Below are 16,096 nucleotides of genomic sequence, written 5' to 3'. Positions count from 1 at the left end.
AACACTAAGGGAATTCATTACCACCAGATCAGCCTTACAAGTGGTCCTTAAGGGAGTCCTAAACATGGAAATGAAAGATGAATACCTGCTACCACAAAAACACACTTAAGCTCATAGCCCACAGATAATAAAAAGCAACTACACAATCAAGTCTGCAAAGCAGTCAGCTGGTAATATAATGACAGGATCAAAATCTCACATATCACTACTAACACTGAATGTAAATGGTCTAAATGATCCACTTAAAAGGCAGAGAGAGGCAAGCTGGATAAAAAGAAAAGTCCCAACTGTCTGCTCTCTTTAAGAGGCCCATCTCACCTGTAGACACTCACAAGCTCAAAGTAAAGGGATGGGGAAAGAACTACCATGGAAACGGAAAACAAAAAAGAACAGGAGTCTATTCTTACATACAATAAAATGGAACTTAAATGATCAGGAAAGACAAAGAAGGGCATTACATAAAGATCAAGGGTTCAATTCAACAAGACTTAACTATACTAAAAAATTATTAATAAAATACAATTAGAAATGTCTTCAAAATTGTCAACATAGATTTTTGCCTAGATTTCCTGGTCAGAGAGTTTTATATTTGCCTCTGATAAATTTCTTAAGGTCCTGAAGCTATAAACCCAGACTAAAACAAAAGGATCTTTGTATAATAAATAAGATTAATTTAATATTATTGATTTAATAAACATCTGTATCTTCTGAGTTATTGATAGAAAAGTCATGTATCTAACTTTAAATTCTTATTTAGGTAAACATTTGATATTACAGGCTATAAAATTGGCTAATAAAAATAACTTAAAATAATGACTGCCTAATATCTCAATTTTCATAGGTAATCCAGGCATAATTAATAAAAATGAATAAATTAGGTGAATGTAAATTAAATAAACATTTATAAATAAACTATTCATGTAAATTTAAAGTCTTACAGTTATGTTATATTAAACTAAATAATAAGATACTTATTAGATGTCTGGGCCATATCAAAATAAGATTAAAAACTAAAACAAATTACTAAATAAATACAAATCCCTTGTTGGGTTTTTAAATTTTATAAAAAGTTTAAGTATATTGAGGTATAGTAGGCAAAATATGAATGTAAGAAAAAATTATGTTGTATGAAAAGTATATTAGGTGGTAAATATTTTTCCTAAAGTAAAATGATTGTCTGTTCTAAAAACAGAGGAAGAAGAAAAGGAAAATTATAAGATTAAAACTGGGGGTTTGGAAAAATGAAAGGATGGGTCATATGAAAGAAGTTTTATGTGTAAATCGTTAGGGAAAGAAATTGGAAAGGAAAATTGTTTACATGTTTTTCTAAAAATTAATGATTGGTGTCAAGGACCAGAGTCTGGCTCTCTATATTTAAAACAACAAAGCTTTCTTGAAGTATTCGTCTACTCCCAATAATACTGCAAAAGGTTGTGATTTTCAATTATAAAATCTGTTTCTTTGACAGCCATCTTCCCAAGTGCAGTTTCTATTTCTGCCACATTTCTTCCTGAGATCTAATTAATTTCCCTAGTTTTAGGTTTGAAATGCTGTCCTCTTCATTGAAAATAGTAATTCCATTTCTTGAGGTAAAGTTTTCCTTTTGAAATTTATATTTCAGAAGTTCGACTTTTGCTGTATCACACTACACATGATTTGAAGGTCATACACCCCCTTCTTTTCCTTGAAAAGGTGTATCTTTTTGCTTGGCTGGGGTGATAACTCTCTCCTTCAACCTTTTTCCTCAACTCCTAGAACTTTTTTTTTTTTTCCAGTTTGAACTCTGTTATGGCCTGATGCTGACATGCTTATCTGAAAGGCCTAGAAAAGCAATGTTTTCTTGCAGTATAATTTGAATCTATATTCTTGGCTCTTCTTGATATGTTTGTATTATTTCATGTAACCAGGAAGTTTCTCATGCTGTTACTGACAACCATGTATTTCCCTGCTCAAGATAGTCTTCTTCTTGTTCATATTTTTCTATAATACAATGTACACTCTTAACCCTGGACACATTCTTCCTGTGTCTGATTAAATTCAAGTACTCAGTCAACTTTCAGGTGATTGATAATTTCTTTAATGGAAAGCTCTAAATGGGAAAAAGAAATATGAAAAAATGAGCATACTGCAGAAGATTTTTCTTTACCATTTTGGTAATTTGTCTAAAAAACTAGATTTTATATTTTATCAAGATAATATCCTATATTGTCTTTATCAGGTTCTTCATTACTCAGAAAAACTGAGCTTTAAAATAATAAAAGTTTTTACATTCATATAACTTTCTGTATTATATCTGATGTCTTTTGATTATCACTCTGGTTAAATAAATGACTATTATTTTACAGTGACCTGTTACTCTGTTTTGACCAAGTGTTTTGAGTCTTTAAAGATGTTTAACAAACTTCCCAAAAATCAAACCCTAAATTAAGTGTTCTTAATCTAGAATTAGCTTTGGGATTTTCCAGCTGGGCCCTTGGAAAACATTCGAAGACATAGAGATCATCTTGCAGACATATTAAAGAATTAGATTTATTTTTAAATTATATAAGAGACATTGTATAAATGATGTGATACTAGCTCTTTTAGTTGCATTTATGGCTATGTTGTTCATATGAATGTTTCAAAAATTATATAAATTCATAGAAATTAATGTTATTCACAATTCTGGTTATTGCCTTAAAATGCTAAATATAATAGAAATAACTAAGTTTACTTGTTAACTGTAAACTTTCATCAGATTTTTATCCATTCTAACCCAATCTGGCTATTCTAGATTGTTGTCATCCAGAGTTATTATTTTGAATTCTCAAAATTATTTACAATTAGATTCATAGAAAAGACCCCAACAAGTACTCTTAAATACAGGCTTTTAATAGCTTTAAGATCACCAGACTAAATAAAAATTTCTAGAACCCTAATAAAAAAAGATGAGTACATGAAAATACTAATAAAGATCAAGCAGAACAAAAATTACATGAACTTAAATAATTGATGAAAAAATAATATTTTCATAACTTTCATTTAAAATATTGTTAGTTCTTAAATATTTTGGTTTCCAGGTTTAAAAAATTTTATCTCTTAAGCTATTTATAATTTATACCAATTTGGTAAAGTATATTTTTTTTAAAATAAAGATAAAAGCATTTGATTTTTTTTCTCCTTATTAATTCAAAAATTAGTTGTAAGTACTTTTATGGGAATATGACTATTTGCATAAGTCCATAAATTTCTGCTCTCTCTTTATAGCAGAATACAATGGAAAACAATGATTATATTACTAAGGCTCTAACTGAACTGTCATATTTTAAAAGTGCATAAAAGGCCTGACTTCAAGGATTTCTCAGCATTACAATAAGGAAATAAAAACTGTTACTTCCTGGCAGGACCAGGAACCTTAACACTGTAAGTAAAATCTAAGACTGCCTTGGTTCGGCTTCCTTGCCTCAAGAGGTTTTTAAATCCAAGATTCCTATGTAATCAATGTAGAGAAAAAAGTTGTTTCTAAAGAATAACTTAATATACCTGTTATTAGACTTTAAGTCTGTATATTACTTTTGAGTCTTGTTATCTACTTATGGACTAGACAAGGTCCTCAATTCTTCTAGGTTACTCCAATCGAACTTTCTTCCATAAAGTTGTTAAAATGAGAACCGCTCTGTTCCTGAAGCCCTGTAAGCTGAAACTATGTAAATTTTAAGAAACAAGTCTCATGCCTGATGTATGGGCCACAAAGTAAGTTCATCAAACTGCCCAAAGTCATAGCCAGAGACGTTTAAACTGTAAACAAGGCCAAAAAAATTGATGTTTTCCATGGTGTGAACAGCTTTTCTCAAGACATTGGAACAGGACTCCATATTGTAGTGAAACTCTTACCCCTCTTAATGCCTGTCTTTTTCACTTAACCAAATAATATTGTAATTTAAAATTCACAATCAGTAATTGTTATAGGTACTGGTGAGACCTGCTATAGCCATTGACAAAACCTGACTTAAGAAATTGTTTCAGTTCATCTAGTCCACAACATTGACAATATCCTTAACACAATTTTTTGTTTAATTTTGCTGGTGGTTCCTCTTGCAAAGTCTGGCATTCTCTGCTTTAGTTCAACCCAGTCATAAAATGTTAGTCAATGGCTATAGTAGGTCTTACCAGTTTCCCCCTGGTCCTTTGATTTGTTTAGTGTTTTGCCCTTAGGCCCGGGCTTTAGTTCCAAAGCACTGCACAAATAAATTTTACTATACTGTTAATTTTTTTGTACTATCATTTGTAAGCTTTGTTCTTAGTGCCTATCTAATCTTTGTAAAGGCAGCCGTCCCAACAGAATAACATTAACCCAACACTTAAAGATGATTGCTAATACCTATGGAAGTGAAAAGAAGGAATTCGATGCTGGACTCCAGACAAAAATCTACTTTGAGAAAAATTTTCCTTCTGGCCTCTTGGTTACTTGAATGTGGCCCAGGTCCCTACATAGAACCCCACAATACCTTCTCTCATATGTGTGACAGAGACAACTAGAACAAGTCCATCCCAGAACCAAGGAATAATTAAGCCTAACTTCAAGATGGTTGATAAGCAATGCTTTCAGAGAAAGATCTTGATCAAAAGGGAAAAATGTGAAAGCTGATTACACAAATTAGTCATTCTCATCATACCCAAATAAATCAGAGTTGAGGGGCCAGGGGAATAAAGCACTCAGGGCACACAGCACCTGCTCCAAGAATTAAGGCCAGGTGTGGTAGCTCACACCTGTAATCCCAGCACTTTGGGAGGCCAAGGAGGGTGGATCACTTGAGATCAGGAGTTCAAGACCAGCCTGGCCAACATGGTGAAACCCTGTCTCTACCAAAAATATGAAAATTAGCCGGATGTGGTGGCGGGCACCTCTAGTTCCAGCTACTCGGGTGACTGTGGCAAGAGAATCACTGGAACCCAGGAGGCAAAGGTTGCAGTAAGTCAAAATGGCACCACTGTACTCCAGCCTGGGCAACAGAGGGAGACTGTCTCAGAAAAAAAAAAAAAAAAAAAGAATTAAATTTTCCACAAGCCTAGCTGCTGAAACTGCCCATTGTAACCTGAAACCAGTTTTCTCTAACAGCTACTGAGACAATCTACTGCAATTCTTAGCCGAGTTTGACCCCCCACCATCACTCACCAATCAGAGCTTGCCAGCTCCCCAAAACTTAACTAGTGCTAGTAAACTTTGTTTCCAAACAAATAAATATAAAATTTATTTTTATAAAACCTCCAACCTTTTCTTTGTTTTGTAGACACATTGAAGACCACCTAGTCTGTGTATATGCCTCAAACTGCAATTCTTGCTTCCTCAATAAAATGTTGAATTTAGAGATTTGTCTCTACATTTTTGACTTCAACATACTATACTGAATGAAGTTGTATCTGTTTTTTTATTTTAGCTTTATTCTATTAGTGATTATTAATGAATAGTAGAAGCTTACAAACTATTACGTACAGGCAAAACTATCAGATTCTATAACCTATTTTAATAACTGTGAGATCTTATTAGTCATAACCTGATGAGGTACAAACTCCTGTTAAATTATGTATGTATTTTAAAAACTAAACTTTGCAAGAACTTTAAGGAGAATTAAATTTGTGAAAAACAAACTTTTATAATCTTATTACCATAATACCATTATTATTATTTCTCTATATATTTATTTTCCATCTTCATCCTTAAAACAATCCTCTGTCCTAGAGTTGTATTATTAATATTTGTTTAATAAATGTTGATATTTTAAAATTCAATTAATTTTTGCATTTTCTGAAAACTATTCAAGTAGTGGACCCTCACAATATCTACCAATAGTATAACATTTAAATTGGCTTCGAAGTCCTTTTATTTGAATTTTAAAACTTGTGTATGATGTGGCCTCTTTGTTTCCACCTAATGCTTCAAATGGCCAAAATATTAATCAAACAAAATAAGTTTTTGATATTGGCATCAACTTAAAAATCTGGTTAAACAACACAAGCCTATAAAGATTTGAAGAAGACAAAAGCATTAGTTACCTGAACCTTCCAATTCTTCTTAGATGTGAAAACATTTCACCCCCAGGGACATATTCCATAACCATGTATAAATTAGAATTATCCTATGAACAAATAAAAAGGAAATACAATTATTCAACTTAGGTCAAAATTATTTCAATATTATACCATGTTGAATTAGAAAAATTTAACATCTTTCTGACAGATTAATAACTTTGAGAAATAAAGAATAAATGGAACATGCTCTAGTTTTTCTATACAGAGACACTCATATTTTTCCCCTCCTAGTTATTTTTGCCACAAATTAGTCTGGGACTTTTGCTCTTCCTTTTCTTGCAGAGAACATCTAGTTCTTGAACAATTAAACACTCAGGCAAAGAAATAATGCTATAATATATGCAAAAGAATAACAAAGTTAAAAAACAATTTGAAAAAGTAAGAATATTTACACTTTATGTATAAAAGATTAATGGTTTTAATATTTTAAATACATAGGTCTTAATTTAATTTAAAGAATAAAGGAGAAAAAAGATTAAAATGTTTCATATGATTAAATATTGCAGAAAGATGCCAGTATCATTCCGAAGAGCTGAAAAGTGGCCAATTTAAATAATAACTCTTATACAATTTTTCAGACACTTAAATAATGGAAAAAAAATTATTCAGCTTTGTATAAGTGAAAAGACTAGAACTCAAATTACTAAGTAAAAGAAGATGAGATAGTGGCAAAAAGGGCTTAATAAAAGTAGAAAATGTGTTGGGTATATGAATTTGCATAAGAATTGTTTAATAAGATATCCCTATGGTTTTTGATAAATTGGAGTAATTCTTTTTGTAATACCATCTCATGAAGAATTGCATGTATCACCTTTGAACAATTTCTCCAGGGAGAATCAAAACCTTTTCAAATGTTACCTAAGTTATAAGCACAATAGGATTTAATTACACAAACTCGAGAGGTATTTGTTTTGTTTGTTTATATTTTTTAGGTTTATCATCTGGTTTAGAATCCTATTTATAGTTTCATCTTAAAAAAAGCATATTAGGTTGAAAGTATCTTATTTAGATATTACTAAAATTTACCTTAAAAGCATACTCCAGTCGAACAAGGAAAGGAAAATTCACTGCCTGTAATATTCTTTTCTCATTCAAAGTATGCTCTATTTGCTTCAGTTTAACAACCTGTAATTGAGAGATAAATATTTCTTTTATGTATTTAAGCAAAATCAAAAAGTTATCACTTAAAAAATGTAATAAACTTGGATAAGGAAAATTGTTAGAATTGGATAAGGAAGAGAATAACAATTACCAACTATTAGGTTGGTGCTTAAGTAATTGTGGTTTTTGCCATTACTTTTAATAACAGAATTCAAATAAAAACCTAATAGAGGATTTAAAACTTGGTCTTAGGAAGATCAACTACAGCTTCAATTAAGAAGTGAGAGCTAAGTAGGAATAAGAAACAAACCCATAAGAAATTACTTTAAAAATTAGTTATGTCAATTATACTTAAATAAACATATATCTATATAATTACTTAAAGTAATTTAAAAATTAATGTGAAAATACTAACGTCCTAATCACTCAAAGCCCTCTGTAAAAGCTGGCTCAAATCTCTGCAATAACTAGATACTGACTTTAAATACTTCAGAAGATGAATAAGAAAATTAAGAATGAAGAGAAAGCCCATAATTGAAAAATAGTGAGTAAAAATGAACAATTTTCATTTTATAATATCTAAATAAATATAGGTATAAATTCTAAAAATTTATTTTATATCGCTATAGAAGAGGATGCACAAAATATTGGGGAAAAAACTACCTTTTTAACAAAAACTATCTTTGTATCCTAGGTCATTCAGACTTAGGCTTCCTCTAGATTTTCTATTCAATAGAAGGGGAAAGTAATTTATCTTGACTTCACGAAGATTGTAATTCTATTCCATATGTGATTCTATTTTGAATTTTAAAAGTGGTGACCTTAGCAAGACATATAAATAATTTTCTTTTATATGTGTAAATCATTAGAAGGTGGCATACTTTCTTAAGAGCCAGAGTCTAATGGTCAATGTGAGGACAGTCACAGATGTCAAGAAGTTAAACATAAATAAGAAAAGTAATTAAAGATAGCAGCCAGGTATTAATATATAAAATTAGGAGTATACTGATAATACTGAGCAAAAAAATTGAGTAGGAGTCAATCTGTGTTTTAATCTAGGCCTTCTATTTAACTAACTTTCTGACTCTGGAGATGCTTTCAAATCTTTGGGCCTCAGGTTTTCCAAATCTGTAACATGAAGTGGTTTGGTCACTACTGTACACATTTTAACTTCTGTAATAGTTAGAAACCAAATTGGTCCATAATTGTCACAATAAATTACAGTTGTCCATCAGTATCCCTGGGGGTTGGTTCCAGGACCTACAGCAGAAACCAAAATGCCCAGGTGCTCAAATCCCTTATATAAAATGACAGAGGCTTTGCATAAAACCTATACACACTCTCCAGATACTTTAAATCATCTCTAGATTACTTATAATACTTGATATATTTTAAATTCTATGTAAAGGGTTGTTACACTGTATTGTTTAGGGAAAAATAACAAGAAACAAAAGTCTGTACATGTTAGGTATAGATGTAATTTTTTTCCCAAATATCTTCAATCTGTGATTGGTTAAATCCATGGATGTGGAACCCATGGATATGGAAAGGCTGAATGTATATTAACTATGCATCATATAGTTACAAAAAATAGGAATAAAAATTAAATTTAATAATATAATTATTTGAAGGTGTCAATGGTAAGTCATTATACTGAATCTGTTTAATAGTCTGGCTGATAAAACTAAAGTTTACCCTGAAAGTAAATAACAACAAATACACTCACCTTCTGCTTATCTAAGATCTTCATGGCATAATACTGTTCAGTAGCTTTGTGTTTTACCAACATGACTCTTCCAAATGAACCTGTTCCAAGGGTTTTTTTCCTTTCAAAATCTTCAAGTCCGGCATTATTCTATATGTAAATACATAAATAAAACTTAAAATTCTCATAAAAACACTATGGGAATTATAAATGCTTTAATAATACATAATCATAATGGATAATCCCATTTATAACTATCCATTTAAAAGCAATACAAAAAGGCTATTGAGATTCCAGTTTATCGATTCTATTTTTCCCTTTGAACAAGAAGGGATTTAATATCTGAGGACAGAATGTATTGGAAAACAGAGCATAATAGTAATAGGAGGAAATAAGAGCCTCAGCTGAAATATTAAGGATTATATTCCAATATGCATTTCTAGTATTGGACTTTAATCTTAGTACTGAACTTCCGATAAATGAGTTTCATATTTTAATAATTACAGACTGACCAGAGGCATACTGACAAAGAGTCATAGAAGCCATACAGACTTAATGCACTTGCAAATAACTGTAATGAATAGATAAACTGAGGGATCAGAGCTCTTTCACTAAAGTTACCTGTGAAGAAATCAGTCTTGCTTCATTTCTGTCTTTATATAAGCTTATAGAACAAGATAATAGCAGCATGAGAGAGCCTAGTGGCTTTCTCTCTTTATGTTATAAAACCACAGCATTATCTAAAACAATAACAATAAGGAAAGAAGAATTCCTCATTCTACAAAGAACCAAAAGCCAGCATCCCAGAACAATAATCAGACTCTTTTTTTCTTGAATAGATGTTTTGTTATAAGGAAACATCTTTGTTTGGCTTTGACTACAGCACAGAAGCAAATAATTGGAGGCATCAATCTATTAAATTTGTTCCTGCCACAACAAAATGAAAATTATTAGGAACAAATTATGTGTTAAATAGCAACAAGTAGTAATTGCTAACCCTTTTGTTTAATAGGTTTCATTGCAAAGAACTCCATGAAAATATCAGAAAAATATTCTGAAGGCCCAGTATATAGTGTTTAGCTTGAGAAAAATGTGATGCAATATGATTCTTTATCCAGTGAGGAATCTGTATAGGTATTACAGTTCACTGTAGTTGGATTTTATCTGTATTTCAAATCAAACCTTGCCTTTTGAGACCCATTTTAGCTTCCTGTTGGATCATTACAGAGAGCAGGCAATTCTGTTTCACTTATAACTTGTTTTCATCATATTTTGATTTTGCAGCTTAAAATTTAAAATAATTTCAAGTAGTTATAAGATTTTTTTATCAACACAAAAAACCCTTCTAATTCTGACTGAATTAATATTTAAGTTTAGGTTTTATCAACATAGGTGGATTAAAATGTTCACCATAGTCCCAACCAAATAATGAAAACAAATTTTATTAACAGACAACAGAATATGTGTTTCTGCTCTTTATGCTTTTTTCATTGCTTTTATTTGTATTATAAAAATACGTTATCTTCCTTACCTCTCTTATTGTTTCATGTTATACAATGTCTAATACTTTGTAATCACAATGTTTAATCTTTGTGGCTATGTTTTAACTTATAGGTCATACTCTAAATCTTGGTAGTAATGGCATCTTTAAGAAACATTTACTTAGAATTCTTCAGTGAGAAAATACTTGAAATAAAAACTTTTGAGCTAGAAAGAAAAGACCTTCAAAATTTAATTTTTTTGGTTATAATATTTTTTGTTTTTCCATAAGTTATTGGGGTACAGGTGGTATTTGGTTACATGAGTAAGTTCTTTAATGATGATTTGTGAAATTTTGGTGCATCCATCACTTGAGCATTATACATTGCACCATATTTGTAGTGTTTTATCCCTTACCTCCCTCCCATTCTCCCCGAACCAAGTGCCAAAAGTCCATTATATCATTCTTATGCCTTTGTGTCCTCATGGCTTAGCTCCCACGTAACAGTGAGAACATATGATGTTTGGTTTTCCATTCCTGAGTTACTTCACTTAGAATAATAGTCTCCAATCTCATCTCATCTAGGTCACTGCAAATGTGTTAATTCATTCTTTTTTATGGCTGCATAGTATTCTATCATAGTTTCTTTATCCATTCGTTGACTGATGGGCATTTGGGTTGGTTCCACAATTTTGCAATTGTGAATTGTGCTACTATAAGCATGCGTGTGCAAATATCTTTTTCAAATAATGACTTCTTTTTTTTTTTTGACCTTTATGTTCTTACTCATAAGTGGGAGTTGAACAATGAGAACACATGGATATGGAGGGGAACATCACACACTGGGGCCTGTTGCGGGGTGGGGGGTTAGGGGAGGGATAGCACTAGGAGAAATACCTAATGTAGATGATGGGTTGAAGGATGCAGCAACCACCATGGCACATTTATACCTATGTAACAAACCTGCATGTTCTGCATATGCATCCCAGAACTTGAAGTATAACAAAATTTAATTTACTATTAAAATTCATTCATTATTTATAACTCCAAAAATATTATTTTTATAAAGTATAGATGGCTTTTTACATACAGTTTTTAGATCCTAGTTAAGATCTAAAATACTTAAACAATATAGAACATACCCCATCAAAATGATGATAAAAAAGATGCCCATCTACCAGGGATGTTGTTGATAGCCAAACTCTCTATGATTGAGAATTTTAAACTGTACATAAGGACTCTTTTTTTTGTAATTAATAAAAATTGTAAGTATGCTATCAAAGGCATGATTCAAAATTAATATATTTGAAAATATTAAGATTTTATAGCAACTTGGAATCAGTATCAAATTTATAATTAGGTATTATACTGGAAATTAGTTCCTTCTGTAATTTAGCTATACATTAAGATTATTAATTAATACATCAAAGTATAACTATGGCAAAATTCCCATTTTAAGCTTCTGTTTACTAATACCACATGAAAATTAAAATTTCTGAAGTAATACATTTCTTAGGCAAGAATCATGATTTTATTAACACAAGGTTTTTAATTGTAGAAAAATCTAAATATTCCTTACCTGAGTTGGATTTTCCCATTTTTTCAAAAAGTCTTCTTTGGCTTTGGCTAGAAACTCTTTCACTGAAAATATACATATAAAAACAAATTTATCTTGTAAGAATATTTACAATATGTATAAGAATATTTATATTGCATATATTTTCTTGCTTAAAAAAGACATGTCATCTGTTGTGATAAAATGTATATTTATCACGATGATACATTAAAGAGCTATTTAGTATCTCTAAGAACCTTCTCAAATCTCTAAGATACTCTAATATTGTTCTATAAGGAAACCACTTTGATAATTTCAAATGTCATAACAAAAATTCTGTTCCTGAAAACATAGCAGAAAGTAATGTAAGAAAGTCAGAAATTAATTTAGGACAAAATAGTGACGTAAAAACGCCATCAGTGATATTAATAGAGCCTTTAGATACAAGAATTTAAAACATCTGGAGAACATTAACCTACTGATTTGTGGAATTTCAAAAATAGTTTATTTTGATAAAGAGTTGTTTTCAGGTGTAAGGATTTATGTTATGTATTAGATTTGTATTCTCTTTACTAATGGCAAAGGGAAAAAATAAAAGCACAGACTAGCACATAAAGGACACCAACAAAGACTTAAAAACAGAACAAAACATCAACAACAAAAAATCCAGTTTAACAATCTTATTCTAAATTTGCAGCATAAACTAAATGTCTGAATACTCAATTTAAAATGTAAACTAAAGTAAAGCAATTCAAAACCAAATGTTTATATATTGATTAATAATGTATAAAATAGCCACATTATTTTACAGAGCTATGGTTTGAAGTTTTAAATTTGTAAATTAAATGATGAACCAGTTAAAAGTTTCCCCATTTTCAAAAGCTATCTTAGAAAATAACTTCAGATGTTTAAAAACAAATAGGAAAAATATTCCAAAGAGATAAAATAGCATTAACAAAATGTATTGTTGTTCATATCTTTAGGTATAAGAATAAAATCTGACTATACTAGTGAGGGGCTCACAGATTCTTTAAGATTCCCAATGATACAGTAGTATTGAAGTGAGACAGGTACCTATTTTAAAACATACTTTATTTTTCCTCCTGTATAAATGTCATACCAATGTCATACCTTTGGGAAAACACCGTTACTAACCAAAAAGGCTTCTGGCATTTTAAATGTTTTGAGATTTCAAAATGATGATGACAGGCTCCAAGAGCAGACATTAGTTTTTTTTTTTTTTTGAGACGGAGTCTCACTCTCACCCAGGCTGGAGTGCAGTGGCGCTATCTCGGCTCACTGCAAGCTCCGCCTCCTGGGTTCACGCCATTCTCCTGCCTCAGCCTCCCGAGTAGCTGGGACCACAGGCGCCTACCACCACACCCGGCTAATTTTTTGTATTTTTTTTTAGTAGAGATGGGGTTTCACCCTGTTAGCCAGGATGGTCTTGATCTCCTGACCTCGTGATCCGCCCGCCTCGGCCTCCCAAAGTGCTGGGATTACAGGCGTGAGCCACCGTGCCCGGCCTGACATTAGTTTTTAAGTAACATTAGAGTATGAATCTCTGAAGACATTATTTTAGTACTTTCTATAAAGTATCCTTTGTATTTTACTGTAAAATACTCTCAGAATGCCTATTTTAGAAAAACTGAGAAAAATAATTTTTAAACTACAACTTTCCCATTGTAGGAAAATCTCATGCACTTAAACAATGAATCAAAGAATTTCACCTAATCATCCAAATATAATGTAATTCTTCCTGAGGGGTGGATTAAGGGTGGCAAATTTTTCTCTTTTCTTTTTATTACTTTTTTTAAGACTGGATCTTGCTCTGTCACTCAGGCTGGAGTACAGTGGCATGATCACAGTCCACTAGAGCCTAGACTACTAGGCTCAAGCAATCCTTCTACCTCAGCCTCCTGGGTAGCTGGGACTACAGATGTGCATCACCATGCCTGGCTAATTTTCTTATTTTTTGTAGAGACGAGGGTCTCACTGTGCTGCTCAGGCTTGTACTGAACTTTTGAGCTCAAGTGAACTTTCTGGCTCAGCCTCCCAAAGTGCTAGGATTACAGGTGTGAGTCACTGTGCCCGGCCAAATTGTTATTTTTTCTTGGAATTTAGGATGGTTCAAGTCATCCTTGCTTCTAAAAATTAAAGTGCTAGTTACAAAAGAAAAAGAGTAGTTTTATAGGTAAGATTTTCTTTTTTTCACATGGAGCAGACATATCTGCACATGGCATTCACTTGGACATGATGGCTATAAATTAAATTAAAAACATAATTTATTGCAACATGCACTGTGGCATTTAAGAAAAAACAATTTGTGATTCCCAAAATATACCACTTGTTTCTTCTGAAAAATATTTTTAGTTATCTTTTATTTATAGAACTTGCACATCAAGTTGCAATATAAACTCTCCAGATGCCTACATGAGTATAAATAATTTAGAGACAAAGAAAAGAGTCAAGGAAGGTAAAAAAAAAAACAAACTTAACATCCTGTTTCAGTTTCTCCTGTCACTTTATGCTAAGTGGATCTGGAGTTAAGAAAAAAGTAACTGATCAAAGGAAGGACTGACAGTATTTGTCAAAGATGGTAAGTTGAAAAAAATTTCTTTTCCCTGCCTGGTGATAAGCTAAAAGAAAAATTTCAGGTATTATTTAGTTTTATTGACTAATAGAATATGCAAGAAATTCTTTAAAATATTCTCTGTATTCATCAATGTTCCTGAGTTTACTGTCAAATAATACTGTAGAGAGTAAGTAAACGTTTTTATAAAGGTCTTATGTGAAAATTATCAGAAATGAGCATTAATCAAATATATTACATTTTGTGAATTACTTCAACATATAAAGGGATTGTCTTTTTGAGTACATTAAAGGATGGGCACTAAGTATGATGTTCTTAAATAGTTCCATGAGGAAAACCTGTTCCTGAAACATTTTTTCTCATATAACAATATTTACACATATGAAATCTCTAGTTTTTATGTGTACTATGTAGGTGCAAAGATTAACAAAGTTAATCTTTGTAAAAATATAAGTTAATCAAAATACACATCTTTTAATAACAAATCTACCAAAAATAAAATATTTCACAATATATTGGATTATGTGTAACCCTAAAACAATAAGCAATCTAAAACCACATGTATTTGCTTTGAATTTTATTACGTTTAGATATTGGTGGATGTAGCTTCTAAATGCTTTTCTTTTCTCTGGTAATTTAAATAATTTCTATCCACTGAAATAAAGTGTTGGCAGCTAATTAATAAAATAAGATGTGAGAGAGACAGCCAGATTCAAATACTGCTCTACATTCAACCCAGAATTCCCTATCAAGTATATAGTTTGAAGTTCTCAATTTTTTAGTTTACTTATTGTGTTCTAATATATAAGCCATATCTACATTTAACCATTTAAACTATTATGATGGTTTTGGAGCTTGGCACATCTGAGTTAGAATATTCACTCTAATACTTCCTAAATGTGTGATCATAGGTACCTATCTCCAAAGCATCTAACAGTGATTAGTAACTCTTCTTAAGAAAAAAATACTTTGAAGAATGATTTTTCTGAAATACATTTTATTCTCTATTGGTAAATAATTGAACAAACTAGATGTTACAAAAAAGAGGACACACAAAAAATTTATTCCCAAAAGTATACATTTTCAATTATACATCTTTTCTGTTTGTATGATTTAAAGAGTCTATCACATTGCATTCTAAAGGAAATGAGCATACCAAAGGAATCTATATGTTCACCCAAGATTTGTTTGCAGGAACATTCACCCACATTCAAGAGATGAAAAAAAAAGAGAGACAATATTTATGCATTTTCACAAATTCATAAAAACACAACTTAGTTCTTATCCCCCCTCAAATTTGTGAATGTATTTAGACATAGAATACAGTTTAAAAATCAGATTTTAAAGTTTATTTTAAACATTAGGAAAACTGACTGAAAATTCACGCACAGCATAACTTCATCCCATATAATTCAGATAATTCTACTATAAGAATGTTTCACTATTAACATTTAACAAATGTATTTATTAGTTTTTTTGGCTGCTGTGTAAGATAAACTAGGTTACTGCATATGATAAAAAGAGTATGTTATTAGTCATAGTATACCATTATCCAATTCTTGAGTATCATTCATCTTTTGTATTAAGAGTTTA

At 31.1% G+C, this 16,096-nt stretch overlaps 1 protein-coding gene across 8 annotated transcripts in view; it reads right to left on the bottom strand.

Moving 5' to 3' along the window:
• PRKACB (protein kinase cAMP-activated catalytic subunit beta) overlaps positions 1-16,096 on the bottom strand; it is a 165,620-nt gene that overhangs the window by 40,959 nt on the left and 108,565 nt on the right. For 7 of the 8 annotated variants that reach the window (XM_050805912.1, XM_050805883.1, XM_050805893.1 and 4 more), the window contains 4 exons: positions 11,935-11,996; positions 8,897-9,025; positions 7,096-7,194; positions 6,034-6,116 (listed from right to left, as the gene is read on the bottom strand). In XM_050805912.1, the coding sequence (XP_050661869.1) occupies positions 6,034-6,116; positions 7,096-7,194; positions 8,897-9,025; positions 11,935-11,996 (373 nt within the window). Of the gene's footprint in view, positions 1-6,033; positions 6,117-7,095; positions 7,195-8,896; positions 9,026-9,496; positions 10,193-11,934; positions 11,997-16,096 lie in introns of those variants that run through there. The other variant, XM_050805948.1, reaches the window with a different exon arrangement.

The sequence above is a fragment of the Macaca thibetana genome, chromosome 1 (assembly GCF_024542745.1).
Source record: "Macaca thibetana thibetana isolate TM-01 chromosome 1, ASM2454274v1, whole genome shotgun sequence".
NCBI lineage: Eukaryota > Metazoa > Chordata > Mammalia > Primates > Cercopithecidae > Macaca > Macaca thibetana.
The sequence above is the reverse complement of the archived record's forward strand: the minus strand, read 5'-3'. Positions and strand labels throughout refer to the sequence as shown.